At 32.8% G+C, this 20,121-nt stretch overlaps 1 protein-coding gene across 2 annotated transcripts; it reads left to right on the plus strand.

The window, feature by feature from the left end:
- The first annotated feature begins 436 nt into the window (after positions 1 to 436).
- LOC143223069 (EF-hand domain-containing protein D2 homolog) lies at positions 437 to 19,868 on the plus strand. Of its 2 annotated transcripts, none has more exons than XM_076450486.1 (4): positions 437 to 815; positions 15,967 to 16,114; positions 16,608 to 16,742; positions 17,624 to 19,868. In XM_076450486.1, exons 1-4 carry the CDS (start codon positions 646 to 648, stop codon positions 17,765 to 17,767), a joined length of 597 nt encoding a protein of 198 aa, XP_076306601.1. In that variant the 5' UTR covers positions 437 to 645; the 3' UTR covers positions 17,768 to 19,868. The 2 variants fall into 2 exon arrangements, with proteins under 2 accessions (XP_076306601.1, XP_076306600.1); XM_076450485.1 differs by having other exon boundaries at positions 445 to 815; positions 16,608 to 16,768.
- The last annotated feature ends 253 nt before the right edge of the window (positions 19,869 to 20,121 follow it).

The following is a 20,121-nucleotide window of genomic DNA, read 5'->3' on the forward strand; positions in this document are numbered from 1 at the left end:
TTTACAACTGTTGGTAAAATGAGAATAGAATCGAGTGTTGTAAACAAACGAATAAAGCAACAAACACAAGTTACCTGAGCGCTAATCTTTCATTTTTAAGCTATGAGAATTCAGTGTGCTGAGTCAACGTAGGTCAACTAAATGTAATTAATTTCGTAGATAATTTGTCACAATTCGTCTTTTGTGTAACAGAATAATCCTGACATCGAAGTAAATCATGATAATACGAAATCTTGGATAACTGAACAAGTACTTTCACGAGTATTATCATTGGTAATAATTCTTGTTTTGAGGAAAATCATTTTTATTTATTTATTTTTTGCTGTGATTCAGATTGCGGTTCCAAACTTTTCTATTTCCTTTAATGTCGTAATCAAACGAGTTATCATACGTCGTTGTCTTGAAGAATTGATAAACAGCGCTATCTATCCGTTCTATTATAAAATATGTACGCAGAGAACTGGCGCAGGAAACGATTTGATGTTAAAGACCATATACCTCACGTGGTTAGACTAAGTGACCTGTTGCTTCTAGACGAAACTGAACCCTTTCTTCATGCAGTTTGACTGAGTAACTTCGTCTCCTAACACTTAAACTTTATATTAGAGATTTGTTCTGTCACTGTAAAAGTATTTTATTCAAACAATGGCAGATTCTGAGCTAGCACAAAAACTAGCCCGTCGACAAGCCTTCAATGAGCGGGAAGAAGGAAGTCCTGTCCCTGAGTCTACTTTGCGTCAAGTGTTTAACCCTTACACCGAATTTCCAGAGTTTTCTAGGAAGGAAATCAAAGAATATGAGAAGACATTCAAAAAGTAAGTACCACAGATACACATGGTGATTAATATTTTTGAATATATACTATGTCTTAGTGGGTAAACTTTTCTTAAAATTGAATTTATTTTTATTTGTTTGTGTTGGCGTAAAGCAACATTCGGCTATTTGCATTTTATCCATTACAAGCTCTTCACAACTTATTAAGTTAATTAAGAGATTCTTGTTGCTATTGTTATTTTGTCTTTTCTGTCTTTTTCTAACTGTTTAGTGACCTACGAAAGGAACTGGAAATAAACTAAATCAGGTTTTAAACAAAAAAGGGAATTATGTGCAAATTGTATATTAATAAACATTTTCATTAGTTATTTGTAGGATGTTTCATTGAAAGTTCTTGACGATTTTCCAAGCATCATATTACAAACTTATAAAGCTATGTATTAGAACTAAATACCAATAAATAATTATACTGTTTCTTTTATAAAATTATTAGTATCTACCTGTTTTTATTTAAAACTTATCTCTGGGTGTTATTGTTTTAGAACTGAATAGAAAAGTTAGCCAGCGTTTGTGCTATTTGTGCTACTGGGACAACGGTATCAACAATTTAAATCTAGAATTCGTTTCTGAAAAAGAAAAACTGAACTCGTATGACTCAAATTATAGTCACCTGGAGCTATTTGGACTTTTGATTGCTTTCCTTAAGAAAAGTGGAAAATTAAAGCCACCGTCCAATTTTCAGGAAATTACAAATTCTTATCTTCTCTTAAACTTCAATGAATGGTGATCTATACAACTGCAAACAATTCGTTCCTTAACTCAGTCACCCTGTTAGGAAAATCAAATTATCCTTAGTCTCTTTTTTAAGTCTTAAAATTGTACCCTCTCGTCATATTTTACCCAGAATATAATACAAAGAAATCAGAGGCCTGTATTCTGTTGGTACCCCTGTTAAACTACTTACCTTTCTTTCCTCAAGAGAAAATACGTTAAGAGATTTTAATTTTTTCCACAACCTTCCCATCCATACAGTCATACTCGAAGCCCTCCCATGAATCCTACCTATCCAGTAAGTCACTAATATGTTTTCTTGAATAGGGAGTCTACAATTGCAAACAAATGTATATACACACACACACAGTATATGTTACGGTGACCCCTTTCCCAAACAGTAAAAACAATAACAAATAGCACAACAAGTTATTGTTCATGATGAATTACTCAGTATTTACATCAATAAATGTTAGTGTTAGACTCTTTGAACGTATGTAATACAGGAATAATTCAGTGTTGTGTGTGTGTGTTTTCTTTTAGCAAACCCACATTGGGGTATTTGCTGAGTCAACCGAGGAGAATAAATCAGTTCACAAAAATGAATAAAAACCCTATAACGCGAGCGCTTTTGAAACGTGGACCTTTCTTCTTCAGGGGCAAGTTTGGAAGAAGAAGAAAGGTCTACCTTTTGAAAGCGCTATAGGGATTTTACTCATTTATATTAAGACTTCTTGAACCTACATGTATTTTTAACATTATTGGTGTTCACAAAAATAGAGATTAATCACGAAACAAGGGTTGTCTATGTTACCTGTCGCTGCGTGTTTCTTTGTTGGAAAATTTTATGTCCTACCTTTCATGTTCACACACACGTGATATGTGTGTGTGTGTACATATATAACTGCACGCGGTGAAGAAGCTACCTTATGAGATTAAGTATCAAAGTACCATGATGTTTTCCAATTTCGATTTCTTTTAGTGTTTACTGAGACGTTCCCTCTTTATTCTCATTTTGTACAAATATTTACATTCAATCCAAGAATTCCTCGTTGTATTGGGTAACTTGCACATTCTAATTTATACCCAAGATATTCAGCTGTTGTAAAAATGACTCATCTACACTGCTGTAATGACGTCATCAGGCTTTTAGTCACACCAGTTTACGTTAAACGTTTCTCGATATATATATATAAGAATGCACTGAGTTAACTGCACCAGCTAGTCACAGCGACGTCGATCACCAGACTGGATGTCGACAACATTCTGGTGTGCTTGAATGAACGTTGACCTACTATGTAGCTTCATAACGTACCTTTTAACGTTCTTTTTGTTTATTTATATTAAGTGTATTATCCTTAACCTTTTATAAACATTTCCACTTTGAAGTGAGGTAAACTGGTAATTGAAAGACAAAAGAGGTAATATTGTTTGAGAGACGTATTTGACAAGCACAAACCGGTAAAACACATGACTTGCACTAGAACTTTCTTTGTTTGTTTTTTGCGCAAAGCTACACAAGGGCTATCTGCGCTAGCCATCCGTAATTTAGCAGTATAAGACTAGAGGAAAGGCAGCTAGTCATCACCACCCACCGCCAACTCTTGGGCTACTCTTTTATCAACGAATAGTGGGATTAATAGTAACATTATAGCGTCCCCACGGCTGAAAGGGCAAGCATGTTTGGTGCGACCTGGATTCGAACCCGCAACCCTTAGATTAAGAGTCGAACACCTTAACCCACCTGGCCATGCCTGGCCTAACTTTCTTAGTTCTTTGGGAAAATATACGAAGTTTCACTTCTGCTGTTTGTAGGTCCGTTTGAGTATTAAGTTTCATTAAATTTAACCAGGTAAAATAACCACCCCTTTTTGTTTTGTTTTAAATTGCTACCGTATTATGTTGGTACTTCGACACAGGTTTTTGTTATAAATGTGTATTTTATGTTTTCAGTGAGTTCAAACTCTAGTTGTTTTTGTTTAATATATGTGCGTTTAGAAACCCACAGTGTATAAAATATCACAAAAAATACCAAGGTTAAATCATTTTTGACAGTATATACAAGTAACTATCTTTTTAAAATACTCGGAGAAAATGTATGTTAATAACTATATATTTTTTAATAGATCAAACTAAAGTTCGGGAAGTAGGCTATTCTGTGTCCTTACCTATTTGCTCCCCAGTGGCTCAGCGGTATGTCTGCGGAGTTACACCGCTAAAATCCGAGTTTCGATACCCGTGGTGGGCAGAGAACAGATAGCCCATTGTGTAACTGTGTACTTAATTCAAAACAAGAACCTTACGTATTTAATCAAATTAATTATATAACATTTAGTCGTCCAGCAGTTCCAACTTTGCCAATAAACATGTTATATTTGTATACTCTAGCAGTGAATTACAGTGCTTTTCACATCAATAATATAAACATAAGCATTTTTTTTTCATTCCGATGATCATTTATAGTTTGAGAAATAATTGTTATTAAGTTCGAATTTGTAAACAGTGAGTAGCAATGTTGAGAAATCGGATTAATGCGCTTGTTAATTTACATTCACAAAATAAGCTGCATGTTTTTTGGTTTGTTTTGTAAAAACTGCAATTTTTGGTTCTTAAGTGTTAACTTAAAGTTATATTGTTTTTAATATCTGTATTGACCAAAATTTTACAATGTAGCCAACTGTCAATGGATTTTAAATGGAATGTCAGACAGTTTACTTATTTTTCTTCGGTAATTTACAAAAAAGTACCTTTACTTTCTTATGGAATATTTCCTGTTTCTAAATTATGTTTTGCCATTTCAGTCCAGCCTATAGAAGTTTTAAAAAATACATTGGAATTTTTCAGAATGTATAACGAACAAATTAAAATGGTATTTATTCTATTAAAACACATATTTCTAATGTGTTAACTGATTTAATTAACTCATGGTATTAGGGGAAAAAATAAACCATTTATGGATATAAGATTTTATTATGAAAGTCTACACGACTTAAAAAATAAAAAACATCGTAATAATTGACCAAATCACGAAAACCAGTAATCAGGAATAAAAAAAAACAGCTCTAATTATTGTCTATAGGCAGGTTATATAGTTTTAGGTAATGCGTGTCTAGTAAAGTTAAATTCAAAAATAAAATACACTTTACTTTAATATTTGTAAGTGAGTTTAATACGTTTTTAAATAGATATATTATCAATAGAGTCGTATTTTGTTGTTTAGGGAAAATGAGAACTGTATCACTTTTTTACGAAAGAATTTATGATCAAAATATGATTTATCACTATTTCTTAAACTAGAAGCACAATTATGACAAAAACAAACAAACACAACATTCATATTCGCGTTGTACAGCAACGTTAAAGTTTAATGTTAGTTTTGAATAAAACAAACATTATTAATATTACTTTACTATAAAATATTAATTATTTTCACAGAATGTCTCAATCTTCGACAGCTAACAAATATTTTCAATATAGGTAATGTTCATACTAAAGAGAAGAGACAGTCCTTTGCTCAGAATTTTTCATTTTCTGCGAGACGATCCGCACGTGAAGTTAATAAAAAAGTCATTTATACTAACAATAAAACTACGTTTAGTTCACACCAAACAACTTAATACAAATTTATAGTTACTATTTAAATACTTTTTAAAACGACCTTATAATAAATCGAATTTTAAAATATTGTGGCATTCTTATTATTTGGTTTTATTAACACTTTTGTAGTTCTATTTTTGGTAATTTTACGAACTTCGTTTAACACTGGAGTTTAAATAAGTTTCACATTCAGGTTTATGATTTTTAATAAGCCTTTTTCTAAGTTTATTCGCTAACATTACTTATCATTCATACAATTCTGTTTAGAATCGAACAAGGGCGGTCGCCTTTCAATGTCGAGGGAATCCGTGTGCTTCATCTTCAGTCTCGTAGACTTTTAAACAATGTAGCGTACAAAAACGAATGCTTCATGCAAATTTTGAATTAAAATTACCCGAACATGTTAATTTTAAGGATTACAGATCTATGAGAGACTAGAACGATCTAGAGCGGCGTTTATGTCATTTTTAATATCAGAAATCTACTTGCTGTCTTCCTAAACTGTCGCAGACCACTGAATTCCAAGAAAAACCCATTACTATTTACATACGAATATTCTATCAGTTCTTGTTTGTTATTTTGTTTTTGTGAAATCGCACGAACTAGCAAGGTGGTCTTAACGGACCGATGAGCGTAAAACATGGATCTAAAGTATACATGAGTATTAAGTACATGTTTTTGAAGAGTTTACAATTTAGTCCAAGCTGAATGATTTTGTAGCACACCCTGAGTTATACTTTCAATGTTTATTTCTACTTCAAAAATTGTTATTTAATATTTTCATTTCAGTTTTTCTTCATAAGTTTCATTAAGCCAGGTGGGTTAAGGCGGTCGACTCGGGTCGCGGGTTCGAATCCAGGTCACACCAAACATGCTCGCCCTTTCAGCCGTGAGGTGTTATAATGTGACGGTCAATCCCACTATTCGTTGGTAAAAGAGTAGCCCAAGAGTTGGCGGTGGGTGGTGATGAGTAGCTGCTTTCCCTCTAGTCTTACATTGCTAAATTAGAGATGGCTAGCGCAGATAGCCTCCAAGTAGCTTTGCGCGAAATTCAAAAACAAACAAAGTTTCATTAAAAGATAGCTTAAAGCGATTCATGCATGCCATTTCAGTCTCTTAGTAGGAATGTTAGTCTGTGAACAAACTATTACGTCGTATTGAATATTTAATTATAAGTTTTTGAAAACTTAACAGCAACTCTTCATTTAAAGTGTTATATTCTGTTGTTTTTTTCATTTTCATTTGCTACTTCATTTGCTTTAACATATGGCATGGCCAGGTGATGAGAGAGCTTGACTACATTCTGAGAGTCGCGAGTTTGACATCTTCCTCCATCCCAACAAAGTCGCTCGCTTTTTTAGCAGTGACGGCGTTATAATGTCGACTGCAAATCCCACTATTTGTTAGTAAAAGAGTAGCCCAAGAAGTTACGGTGGATGGTAATGACTAACTGCCTATTTTTCTGGTATTTCACTGCTAAATTAGGGACGGTTGGCCGAGATAACCTACATGTAGCTTTGCGCGAAATTCAAAATAAATAAACTTTATAACGTATGATTCAATTACATTTGTGATTAAATAATAACCTGCGTGTTGCTATTCACTTATAAATTTGTTTTACACTAGCTTATAGTAACTTTGAATTTAATGTGAATGTATGTATTTCTTTATCTAACGATCTCACATAGTTCCAACATTAAATTTTGGCACATTTTTGGGCTAAATAACGAATCAAAATTTTAAACAGGTTAACTGTTGTCAGTTGTTTAATTTTTCACTTTCGTTTTTACAATTTTCTATGGTGTTGAAGTGTTATGAATAAGCAGGTATCGCTAAACGCATTATTTATACGGTAATCGTTTATCCCAGTTTTATTTTAATGAATTTATTTGTAGTTTATATAAAATTAATGTTAGGTAGGATTAACTTTGTCTATTACGTCTCTCTTTTCTTTCCTATCATACTCCGGCTTTTCAAGATTCTTGTGTTTTTTTTTTGTTTCATTTTCTATTTGAGGTAAATATATTGTTGTTAGCTATGTTTCTGAAGTTAGCCGTTTATATTGTTTCTTAACTACAAGGATATTTTGCGTAACGTAATTGGAGTGTCTTGTTGAGAAGAAAGCTCTTGATAGTTTAGGAAACATTTTGTGTCATATAAAACGCTAGTACATTAGGATATTTTGCGATTGATAATTTAAACTATCAGTAAGTTCATTGAATATGAAGCAGTAAAATATTCCGTTGAATTTGTTAATTAAAAGGTAGGATTGTTAATTCCATGTTTCAACGAGGTAACATGGTAAACTCTGTACGTTTTGTGAAAAATAGATTTGGAAAAATAAAAAAAAATTATGTTTAAGCATCTACCGTAATCTTAGTTCTTTTAATGAATATTAGGAGAGCTATTTTGTAGTATTTAAAGTAAAGAAATAAAACTATCTCTTTATTATTAAGTTGGTTATATTCAGAATCTTTTTAAACTGAATAATCCAAAATAATTTAACTAAAGTGAAACATTTACAATAGTAGTGTCAAGAGTGTGATTATTTTGATAATAATAAGATAGACTCCATACTACAACGAGATTAAATATTTAATGGAAGGTACGAAACAGTGAAAACAATTCAAGAAGAATGAGACAGTAGTTTACCTACTAGGGGTTTATTTGTTTTGAAGCTAAGCACAAAGCTATACAATGGACTATCTGCGCTCTACCCGTCACAGATATCGAAACCCGGTTTTTAGCGTTGTAAGTCCACAGACATACCGTTGTTCCACCGGGAATTCTTCTCGTGGAATAAAATATTACCCAGTTTTTGTCATTGGTTATAGAGTACTTAATACTTTGGTAAAACTTTAGTGGAGATTAAAAAAAGAGATTGCATACTATTACGGGAGGAAAATAAATAAGTAAAGTAGTGGAAAACGAATACAGTTGGGTTTTACATTTCTAGATACCATCGTTTTAAAAGTTCACTATTTCATAATGCTGCTTTGTCAAGAATTTGATCAATGAAAAATCTTAAGATTTTAGTCAAAAATGGTGATTATTTAAAAAAAAGGTGTTTATGTACAGAAACATTCCATGTTTTCACACTTCTTTACCTTAAATCTATATATAATTACATATTCTGCTTAGTAGGTTTCTGTTTCATTCTTGTCCAGCTACATAATAGAACAACAGCATTTTTAAAGGATTTATCTATCTAAAACATATACTCTTCTAATATATAGTATTCCACCCAATAATGCTGCACATATAAAAAAAAATCTTTAGGTTTTAGTTTTTATTTGTTTGAAATTAAGCACAAAGCTATTCAATAAGCTATCTGTGCTCTGATCACCACAGGTATTGAAACCCGGTTTCTAGTGTTTTAAGTCTGCAGATGTGTCACGGGAAGAAGGATGCGATTTAGTTCAGATGGGGCAGTACATGCTTCAAATGGAGGAGGTCAAGGACTCAATCCCTCCAATATCCATCTTTAATTTTTTTTACCCTAAACTATGCTACAGTTACCAAATAATTTTAGTACATACATCGTACACGAAGTTTATACGAGTTTATCCCTTAGTTTTGAGATTATAAAACAGGCCCCCGCTAGTACAGCGGTATGTCTACGGATTTAAAACGCTAAAATAAGCGGTTCGATTTCACTCGGTGGGATCCACAGACACATTATAAAGTAGTTCTCAGTTTTTCTGGTACGTAATCTCTTTTGCTGGCAAAGCATGATTTATTATTTATAGGTAGTTTTTGTGACGTTAATCATGATAAAAAATATTTTTATAAGTTTCTGTTTACTAGCATAGTTGGAATAAATACAATAATACGTCATCCATACTCTTTGGTCTGAGCGCAGATAGCCCTCGAATAGCTTTGCGCAAACTTCAAAAACAAAACCAACAAAACCTGTGGTCTGAAGAGGTCTTGCACTGTACATTATCTTCGAACGAGCACGGACCGCATCGTAGACTGTTACATGGAGTTTGATCTTCGTACTAGAAAATTCTTTGAGTAAAGACATATAATCGAGATAAAACCATTTAACTGAGCAAAACAGTTATTTGACCGTGTACTTTTCGCTTTTAAACAATGTTTGTCAGCGTTTGTATTGTCATCTGTTGCTATCGGGTTAGATAATATCGCGATAAACACAGATTCAGTACACTCTTCTGAAAATATCTACAAGATAAACTGTGCTTTGCATTATTTACATGAATTTCCAAGATTGGTGACCTCCTAAAAATAAACTAAACATAACATACAAATTGTATGAAATATATATGAATAAATTTGTTTTAAAGTTTATTTCTGATGTCAGAGATTTTATTCGTTAGTATAACACTAAATGAAACCAAGATATAAGATGGAAAGTATATTTAAAAATAGTTTTGCAGCTTTGTTAAGATGGAACGTCTACAAATTAGTTTCTTTTTTGTTTAACTATATGAACTATATATTTACTTAATGAAGTAAAATCAATTCAATTTTTCAAAAGTATAAACTTTTGTTTTCCTTTTGTTGCAGGTAAGTATTAATAGGCACTCAGATTGACGTTACAGTTTAGAGGGGTTGGGCGAAATAATGGAAACAGCTGTTAATTTATACAATTTAATTAATTATATGTAGTCCACCACAAACAAACAATAGGGCAGTAACATGACGTGGAAATGATAAAACAAGATACAGGTTGACGTTACTGTTCAGTGGGATTGGGCAAAGTAATGGAAACATCTGTTAATTTATATAATTTAATTAATTATATGTAGTCCACCACAAACAAACAATAGGGTAGTAACATGACGTGAAATTGATAAAACAAGATGCTGTTCATTATAAAAATATATTTTTTTGCCCATTCGTCGATCTAAGTCTTTTTTTCTATTGTTGTTTTTGAAATAATGTTGCAAAAGGAGATTTTCTTCCTTCGACGGTTGATTCCAAGAACTGACAACACAGACATTAAATCTAGTGACTGTGACATTAGTGTCCAAGTTATGTGTCCAAACTCTCCTTCATGTTCTTTGAACCAATATTTAACAATTCTGGAATTGTGAGTTGGTGCAATGTCTTCTTCAAACAGATCAAATCCATTTGGAAATAAAGTGATAATCACAGGTTAATAACATGGTTTGCAATAAGATTTGCTGTTACTTTCCCTTTCACTGAGATCACAGGCCTTAACGTAATCCGATCAAAAGCTGCCAATACCATAACAGAACCTCTGCCATCTTTAACTGATGACATAAGACCTTCAAAGTTGTTTGAAGTTCATCTCGCATGAACTCGTTTGTTGGATAGGAAACGTATAAAATATAATTATTCTGACCAAACCATATTCATTCTTTGATTTTAAGTACAGCTGTCTTTGTTTTTGACACCATCTTGCTTTGTTTTCTCCATTTTATCCAGTTTTATTCGAGTTATTTTAAGAGATTAGTTGATATATGCTAATGTTAAGTGTTATAATTTTTGTCTCTCCCTCGCTTCTTGAGTTAATGCGCGTCTGTCACTGCCAGCAAGGTTAGGTTTTGACCACCATTATGCTTTCTTAAGTTGGCTTGTTTCCAATGGATTAGTAGTAGGTCTGAAGGTATAAAGCTAAAAGCCGGGTTTCAATAATCATGATGCGCACAGCACAGATAGCCCGTTTTAAGACCCTGTGTTTAACAATAAATAAACAGAAATGGCTTTATTTTCTATACTGACATAACTTTTGATACTGTTCTTCGAGATTCATTCACTATTTTAGGCGTTTTTCTAACTGAGAGGTTAGATAGAAATTCATCTACAATCTTACCTTTTTTTGGAAATTGTGCATGCCTTTTGTCGAGCCCTTCTTATATACTACCAGTAAACAGACAAAATCAATGATATAGAATAATGTATGCAAGTTAAGTTATGGATCCCTCTTAGAAATATCAAAGCTTCTAAGTTGAAAAGTGAGGTGTTTCCAATATTTGGTCTAACTACTGTCGGTGAAATAGAAGTCTTATAATGTGAAAACTCTTGGAGGGGTTTATTGAGAAACGTAAATAGTTAAATCTGGTTATGAACGAACAATGAACTATTTCTTTGAGCGGATCATGCATGATACTAAAGCGATCTATTTATACTGTAAAATGACCAATAAATATGTTTAGTATACTTTTATAAAGAAAAAGAAAAATTAATAAAAATAACGCCAGAAAATTAGAAATAATCTGTGTTTATCTTAATAAATAAATTATTTTAAGGGTTATTAAATTGATTTCTCTAATAATGAAGGTGAAAAGTGGATAATATGTAAAGACATATAAGAACGAGTCCTACTGCTTTCTCATTTCCTGTACTGCATGGCCTTGCAACAAACATGTTCACCTTATGAGCAGTTTTAGATAATACAAACCCTGATTTGTGAGCACTTAAGAAAAAGGGTGTGACTTAAAAATCAGAGAAAGACTTTTGGAAGTATCTACAAAAGATGTCTGTTGTTTCGGAAACTATTATCTATATGAGAAAATTAAGATTTGGTTGTTTACGTCACTTGAATGGTATGTGTTTAAGATTTGGTTGTTTACGTCATTTGAATGGTATGTGTCACTGGATTTTGACGAAACATTTTCGTGTATTTAAAACGTCTAATTTTCATTTTTAATCTGATAATGGAGGATATTTTATCCGGATGTGCACATTTACTACGTGTATGTATGTAAATGAGCATACTTGTAGTAACATGTAAAACAAGAAACAAATGTCAGATGTATTTACAAACGTATTTGTACTAAAGATATGTCTGTTAATTGATGACGTAATTGTGATTCAGAGTTCAATTTGATGTTTACGTGAAGAATAAAAATATCATTGTTCATTGTAGGATTCGTGCATTGCATACGCTTAATCTCTAGGGTCTATGAAATGAATATCTATAGTTTTTTTTTCAATATCCTCCCGTGTATTCTGGCATTCACTTTCCTCTACCACAAAATGTCACTAAATCACTAAGGTAGGTAAAAATGAGTAATTCGTAACTCTGACATAGAATACATAATATCATGTTAAATGACATTTTGTAAAAGGTCATGAGATGTGCGCTTTGACTTCACTCAGGTACGTAGGGTTGTGGTGATTTCAGAGTATCTTGATATTCCTCACATGATGTATCTTCTGAGATATTTGATGAACATATTTTGTAACTATGTTATTAAAAAACAAACATTCAGTCACAAAATTTTACGGAAAGTTCTATATGGTTTTCTTTCTATAAACCATATATTAAGTATTTAAAGTATAATAACAGTAAAATAATGTTAACACTTTTTCATAAAAAAGGATAGTAAGATAATATGAAAAACAACTACAGCAAATTCGTCAAGGACACTAGGTTAATGTTAAAAATAGTTTGTGTTTAGGTACAGTAGATTGCCCTTTCAGCCGTGGGGGGTTATAATTTGTCGGTCAATCCCACTATTCGTTGGTAAAAGAGTAGCCCAAGAGTTGGCGGTGGGTGGTGATGACTAGGTGCTTTTCCTTTAGTCTTACACTACTAAATTAGGGACGGGTAGCACAGATAGCCCTTGAGTAGCTTTGTGCGAAATTCAAAAACAAACAAGGTAAAGTAGAATAGCATTATAAAAATGTTCTTTCAAAATCTTTGGGGGTTGTAGGTTAGAAATATTTCATGTTAAGAGAGAGTTATGTGTTTTTTTTCGTTTCAGATATTTACATAAAGCTACACAAAGGCGATCTGAGTTAACTGTCCTTAGTGTCACCCTCTGGGACAGCGGAAGTCTTCGGATTTACAACGTTAGACACAGCACATAGCTCGATATGACTTTGCTATAAGAAAACACACACACACACTGTCCTTAGTTTTGAGATAATAAACTAGAGGAAAGGTAGTTACTCAGTAGTACTCACCGTCAACTTTTGGCTGCTCTAATCGAATAATAGGATTTAACTATTATTCTTAGAATGCATCCACAGCCTCAAAGTACGGAACACGATTATGCAACAACAGGATGCAAACTGAGAATTTTCAGATTCATAGTTCAGCACGCTAACTAATAGGTCACCCCAAATCCCATTAAAATAATGTTAGAGGCATTTCGTCTGTAAGGACAGTAGAGTAGCATTAAAACATTACTCTAGCAAAACCTTTGGTGTTTTGGCACTTGTTTATGTTTGAAACGCAAAACTACACAATTGTGTGTCTGCACTTTTCTTAATGCGAGGATCGAACTTCTATTTTAGGGTTATATGATCTTAGGTTTAAGTACAGTTCAGTCAGCGAGGCAAGGGGGAAGATATTTAAGAATGTCAGAGTCATGTCAGAAACATTTCTGTAAAAAGAAGTACAGAAGCAGTGTAATAATGCTATTACCAATACTAGTATGAATACAATGTTCCAAATTTCCAATAGTAATATAATTAGGGCTCAGTAGTAACGTTGTAAACAACTTCTATATTAAGAGTAAACTAGTGACGGTATATAAAGTTAGGAAGAAACCCTTCATTTATCGTGTGTTACACATCATTTGAAAAGTGTTAAACTTGTTTTAGTTATTCGAATAACCATGAATAACAAAGCAAAATTAGTATATAAGTAACTGAAAACAAGAAGACCATTATATGTCTGTTTGACCTAAGTATGTTATTACAGAAAATTATGGCAACTCAAGAACGTTCGTTTAACATCAGCCGTGCTGATATTTTAAGTATGCTCTTTTAGGGTTTCGTTCTTTTCATATCACTCATTGATATGAGAACTTATCGCCAGGGTACTGCAACGTCACATAATCAACCTGTATGAAACTTATCAAACGACTGAGGATAAACACTGTTCGTGTAATGGTTGTTTAACAACTGCGCCGACGATAACCCTACATATTTTAACTTGTATTTGTGTTTATTAAGAAACGAAAATCATGAGAAGCACAACAGTTTGTTAGTTGTGTGTCACGTTCTTTGCATGCATATCGAAGGATGAAAAACAAACTCACAAAAAATCAAGAGAAAGAAAGCTATTCTTGTGGTGTGAATATTTCGAGATAACATCATGTATACATGGATTTTGCTGATTACACTGCAGAACTTAAAATATATGTAAAGTTTATAGATCTGTCAGTGTCGCAGGGAGGATCTTTTGTAACGTTTTTTAAGCAAACTCCTGAATCTGTTATAGATCCCTATCCCATCGCTCCTTCCTCTTCCTATCCATTGAAAATCGGTAAGTTTCATGTATAATATCATACATCGGAATAACCATGCAGTTTGACTAGAGGAGTCATACAAAAATCACACCATTCCAGCAGGACGTTGTTTATTACTCAGTTGTTTTTGTTTGTTTTTTTACAATATGAGTAATTTGACCAATGTTGTAAACTTAGCGTCATGTCTAATACAAATCATTATTATCATTGTTTGACAGGAAGATTTCAACATATGGGACGAAGTTCAAGTGAGCTAACGAAGCAGTTGTAGAACTTGAAAATATACGCATGCGTATCAATTACTTCGAAATACTCAGTGTGTGTATTGCACATTATATTGTTTGTTTTTGAATTTCGCACAAAGCTACTTGAGGGCTATCTGTGCTAGCCGTCCCTAATTTAGCAGTGTAAGACTAGAGGGAAGGCAGCTAGTCATCACCACCCACCGCCAACTCTTGGACTACTCTTTTACCAACGAATAGTGGGATTGACCGTCACATAACGCCCCCACGACTGAAAGGGCGAGCATATTTGGCGCGACGGGAATGCGAACCCGCGACCCTTAGATTACGAGTCGCACGCCTTAACACGCTTGGCCATGTCGGGCTGCACATTATATCTGCCCAGTTGTTTTTTGGTGGGTTTTTTCACATTTGTTTTTTGAAGGTTAAGCAGTAAACCGGGGAACATACAACATTAGAATTCAGGGTGCAATCCTCTAATGGAATAAAAAGAACATTGAGAATTGTGTTAATATAAACAAAATAAAGTATTTGAGGGCTATTTATTTTCAGAAATTGTTTTGCTGAATATATAAAAAGTATACAAAGTTTAAAACGCGTTATCTCATTTTTAAGACTGGACTTTATTAGGGATATTCCAAATAAAGTACTTATGCACATACGTTCACTTAATACTAGACGTAAGATGTACAAATTCTACTTTATCTCTCATCTCTCAATTAATGACACAATACTAAAGATTAGTTTATAGTCGATTAGAAGAATATTTAAATAAATAATCTACAGGATATATAATTTTGAAGCGTAAATTGTAATTAGTTGAGCGTACTGGTAGACTTTTAAGTAACGTAAAGATTTTTATCTAACCCTATGTGACATTTTGAATTTTCGGTTTATTTTTCAAATACTGTTAAGGTGTTTAATCGAGTGAACTGTGTATATAACACTTTCTTTACGTCATCATAATCCTAGAATACTTTATTTGTCATCAGATGTCGCTGCTATAATATTCACTTATATAAAATATCCAGATGCACGTTTAATTTAATAAAACGTTTGTCAAGTAGTTCACCAGTGACTTATGTTTCAAATAATACACACAGATGCTTAATTTATGTAATACACAAGCACTCGACTGACTAATGGAGCCATTTCGTCTAACTTGTCTTGTTAGTGAATACTGAAAGAATATTTCTCAGTACGGTAAATTTGTCAATACGGGTGTTATACTACTCTTTCAATCTCACATATGTTCTTCCTTGAGTAATCAGTTGCTGATTGGCTTGATAATAATTCTTTTTATATTAAAGCAAGGTATGATACTGTTTTATGATGTATGATTACAATATTTTGTAAAAAATTAACTAGTTGTAAATAACATAATATAGGTATGACATTGGGGCAGACGGTTTTATTGATTTTGAAGAGTTGAAAAGGATGATGGAGAGCGTGGGGGCGCCACAGACACATCTAGCTTTGAAAGAAATGATCCAAGAAGTGGACGAAGACCAGGACAAAAAAATCAGCTTTAGAGAGGTAAGAAATAACCTAGGTAAGATGTAAACATTAGTGCACTTACCGCAGTGGTATTAGATTTGTAACGGTAAGTAGAAGTAATTAAAGGCAAGGTAGGATTTAGAGAAGAATAAGAGGTGACCCAACTCAGATATACAGAAATGTACGACAGTTATTCCAAATAAGGAGGAGTTTAGTATCATGACTATGAGTTGACCGAGATAAAATGGATTTCAGTGGTGCTAAAATGTTATAAGATGAGACGGTTGTGAAAGAATTGATCCCAGAAACAGTTTTTAAAACTTATTTTATGATTACCAAAATGTATTTTAAGGTTTAACGAAACTAAGTACCGCCGTAACACTTAACGAACAAGAATGCTTCTCTCCCATCGTGTTAGCTCATGTATTTTTTTTAGACGAACAACCGTCGGAAATCTAGATGATTCATGCTCGATCTGTTTTTCTTTAAAAGTTTTAGAACGTGTATACTGACCATGTTAGTTCTTTTCTAGTTTCTCCTGATTTTCCGAAAAGCTCAAACTGGTGATCTCGCAGCTGACAGTGGACTTAATCAGTTGGCCAAGTTGACCGAGATTGATGTAGATCAAGCAGGAGTTAGTGGAGCGAGGAACTTCTTTGAAGCTAAAGTAGGTCGATGTAACGACGGTTTCCTGTAAATATCTCTTCTGGTTCCACAATTGAAAATCTTGAATAGTTTGCTTTTTTTTTTTGTCTTTTATTTGCTGGATTTATCTATATAATATGATTCAATGTTTGTGTGTCACGTAACTTCTCTTAAATCACTGGCTTCACCGACTTTTAAATGGCACCATACGAATCGTTTTAGTCTCGAAGTTTACAGAAATATAAAAGTTTTCACCCCTTGGGGTACTCGGGAATGTTCTGGAAACCCACTTTTCCTAAACTACTGTGCTCATCAACTTCTAAGTGGTGCCAAACGAATCTTTTCGGCTCTGAGATTTGCACAACGGTAAAACCTGACACATAAACCCTTTGGAAACTCGGGTATTCTCGAAAGTTGACCCCAAATTTGACATTGATCTACATTTGATCACGTAAATAAGTGGCAATGTTCATTAAACTTAAAATGTATAAAATAGTAGTTTTTGTGCATTTGTGTTTAGTAATTGTAGTAAAGCAGCCCTGTAGATGTGGGCCATAGGCCCATGGGTCCACTAGTTATATACCAAGAGTAAAAAACAAAAACAAAAAATAAAGTCGTTTTATACTTTTTCCCCCCCTCAATATACAATAGTAAAATGCTCCTGAAAATAAATTATGGATTAATTATATTTAATGTTTATCGATGAATTTTGGCAGTTATATGAACACTTACGTAACACAAATTACTTTGTGATATGTTACGTTTTTAAAAATAAATGTGAAAGACAAAGGCCTAAGAATGTTTTTCTGAGTGCTGGAATTGAAGCGTTTTTATCGAGACAAAATGTATTTGAACACAGCATATATTTTTTTCATGTAATAACTGATTCTTCCTGTTTCATAGATTGAACAACAAAAGAAACATAATCAGTTTGAAGAGGAAATTCGCTCAGAGCAGGAAGAACGACGTCAAGAGGAAGAACAGCGGAAGCAACGTAAAGCTGCATTCCGAGAAAAAACCAACGTTTTCAGCCAAGCACAAGCGTGAAGCAGTTAAATGAATGTGCTGCACTCTATTGACAAATATAATTAAATTAAAAACCACCACCTGAAGATCTTTTGTATATGAGCGACGACATGAAAAGCGTAACTGTATGTTCAATTAATTGATAATTCAATTTCTTCAAGTTATTGAAGATAAAACCGATATATTATGTTCCTGTATCATTTTATATTTAGTTAGAGAATGATTTGGTACACAATTTGATTGTCGTCTATTTTGTAAATATATTTTACAGACCATGTAACATTACATTTTTTTTCAGCATTGTTATTAAAAATAATAGTATACATTATGGCTGATAAATTCTTTAAACAAATTAATTTTCTTTATAAAAGATAAAAATACTAAAGAATGGTTGGAAAGATGCTTCACCTAAACTCTAAAATTCCATTAAAGATTACTCTTTACACTTGGAATATCAAGAAAAACATGCATATTAGTATTCAATTTTTTTTACTTTATGCATATATTTCAATAGCACCTTCAATCTGTAACAACATTTGTAATACTTTTGCAGAGTTTTTAATATTTAATAGTCCTAGATTTACATTTGTAAGAATAGATTAAAAAGCAAGTCCTTTTTATAAATAATATTTATATAGCTAAATTGTAAATAAATAACAAAACACAAGGTTTAATTTTCCGTGTAGAATGAACAAGTGATTTCTTAACCGGTTTTATATAAATTTGCTGTAGTAAACGGGTTTAACTCGTGGCTTACAGTTTTAACTAAATCATATATAATTAATTATAGCTGAAATCAATAAAGAAACAAACCAAGTTAAATCGGTGTCCAGGTGGTTAGGAAAAACGCTTGCTCTTTTAGACGGGGGGGGGGCGTTATAATTTGACAGTCAATCCCACTATCTGTTTGTAATAGAGTAGCCCAAGAGGTGACGGTGGGTGGTGATGACTAGTTGCCTTCCCTCTAGTTGTACACTGCTAAATTAGAGACGACTAACGCAGATAGATCTCATGTAACTTTGCGCGAAATTAAAAAAAACACAAACCAAATTAAATACCTCTCCACTTCGTAACACAGTGTCCCTCCTGGAGTTCATAATGCTAAAACTAAGCTTTCGATACTTGCAATATGCAAAACGCAGACAACTCACTGTGTAGTTCTGTACTAAACAAATGAAATACAACAAGAGGGAATCCTCAGCAATTGAAATTATTCTGGGCAGGAATAAAGTATTAATAAAGAGTTAATAAATAAAGCTTTTCCTCTTTTTGATAGCTATATTTTTCTGTACCCGCAATACCAGTGGTGGACCATTCGATTCGAATTTATCATTCATCAGGATTTCTCTAGCCTACCCTCAAGTTGGAAATCTTTTAGGTAGGATAAAAATAAGTTAATCAATGAGATACAAGGCGTGGTCAAATAAATCAATCGAAAGAGTTGGATCTCCAGAGTCCAAATCTGTAATTAATCTTAAATCGGTCAAGAGATGACGGAGATATGAGCTAAAAGTTTGTATTTGAAAAACTCGAAGCCATTCTACGAGTGGGTATGCCGGGGGTAAATATAGTGATTCAGTTTGCTACACAAAGCTTAGACAAAACTCAATACTAAACAAACTAATGCTTTTGAAAACTTATATTCAAAATAGTTTTAACATATTATCAGGATTAATATCATTGAACATAGGAAAAGATTTTTTATTTATTCTGATTCCGAAATGTGTGATAGATGTAAAAAACCTGAACATTCAGGATGTATACAGTATTTTGTAATAACCTGTTTTTTGTTGATTCTTTGTGATAATCATTTTAATATTTTATTGTTTGTAAATATTCTTCTTGTGATGAATTTATTGTTAAACACTTGTGTATTTTGATTTCTAATACTACTAACACTACAACAGGTAAAATTTAAACTAACTAGCTTTCAGATTGATTTGAAGGTGGATTTTAACGATGTTAACATGAGGTTTTATATGGTAATATACTAGCTAGATGTCACTCAGAAGTATCTTATAATATAAATCTGCCAACAGCAATAGAATATGATACCATTTATTTGGCTTTTATATTTCCATACGTGGGAATAGTTTAATAAAGTTTGCGCCATCTATTGAAATATATTGTAAGTATATGAAATTTCTATATTTGATTTACATCTATTGAACCACAGAAAATGTTATCTTTACTTAAATATATATCCACAGCTAGTCAGCAACAAAACACCACTACAAGCTGTGTTTGTTGTAACTTTTCTTAAAAATTGAACTAAATATCATAAGGTCATATTCTTTACAGCACTTCTATCTAAGCTAACATTTTTGTATGCTTTGGTTGATTAGAATTATTTCGGCAACTGCCAATATCAAATT

This window comes from Tachypleus tridentatus, chromosome 8 (assembly GCF_004210375.1).
Source record: "Tachypleus tridentatus isolate NWPU-2018 chromosome 8, ASM421037v1, whole genome shotgun sequence".
Lineage (NCBI taxonomy): Eukaryota > Metazoa > Arthropoda > Merostomata > Xiphosura > Limulidae > Tachypleus > Tachypleus tridentatus.

Bases quoted from the DNA above. Each gene is read 5' to 3' on its own strand.
- LOC143223069 (XM_076450485.1), top strand. From the start codon at position 646: ATGGCAGATTCTGAGCTAGCACAAAAACTAGCCCGTCGACAAGCCTTC. The intron at 816-15,966 runs GTAAGTACCACA...AACATAATATAG, and splicing joins TATGAGAAGACATTCAAAAA to GTATGACATTGGGGCAGACG. The intron at 16,769-17,623 runs GTAAATATCTCT...CCTGTTTCATAG, and splicing joins CGATGTAACGACGGTTTCCT to ATTGAACAACAAAAGAAACA.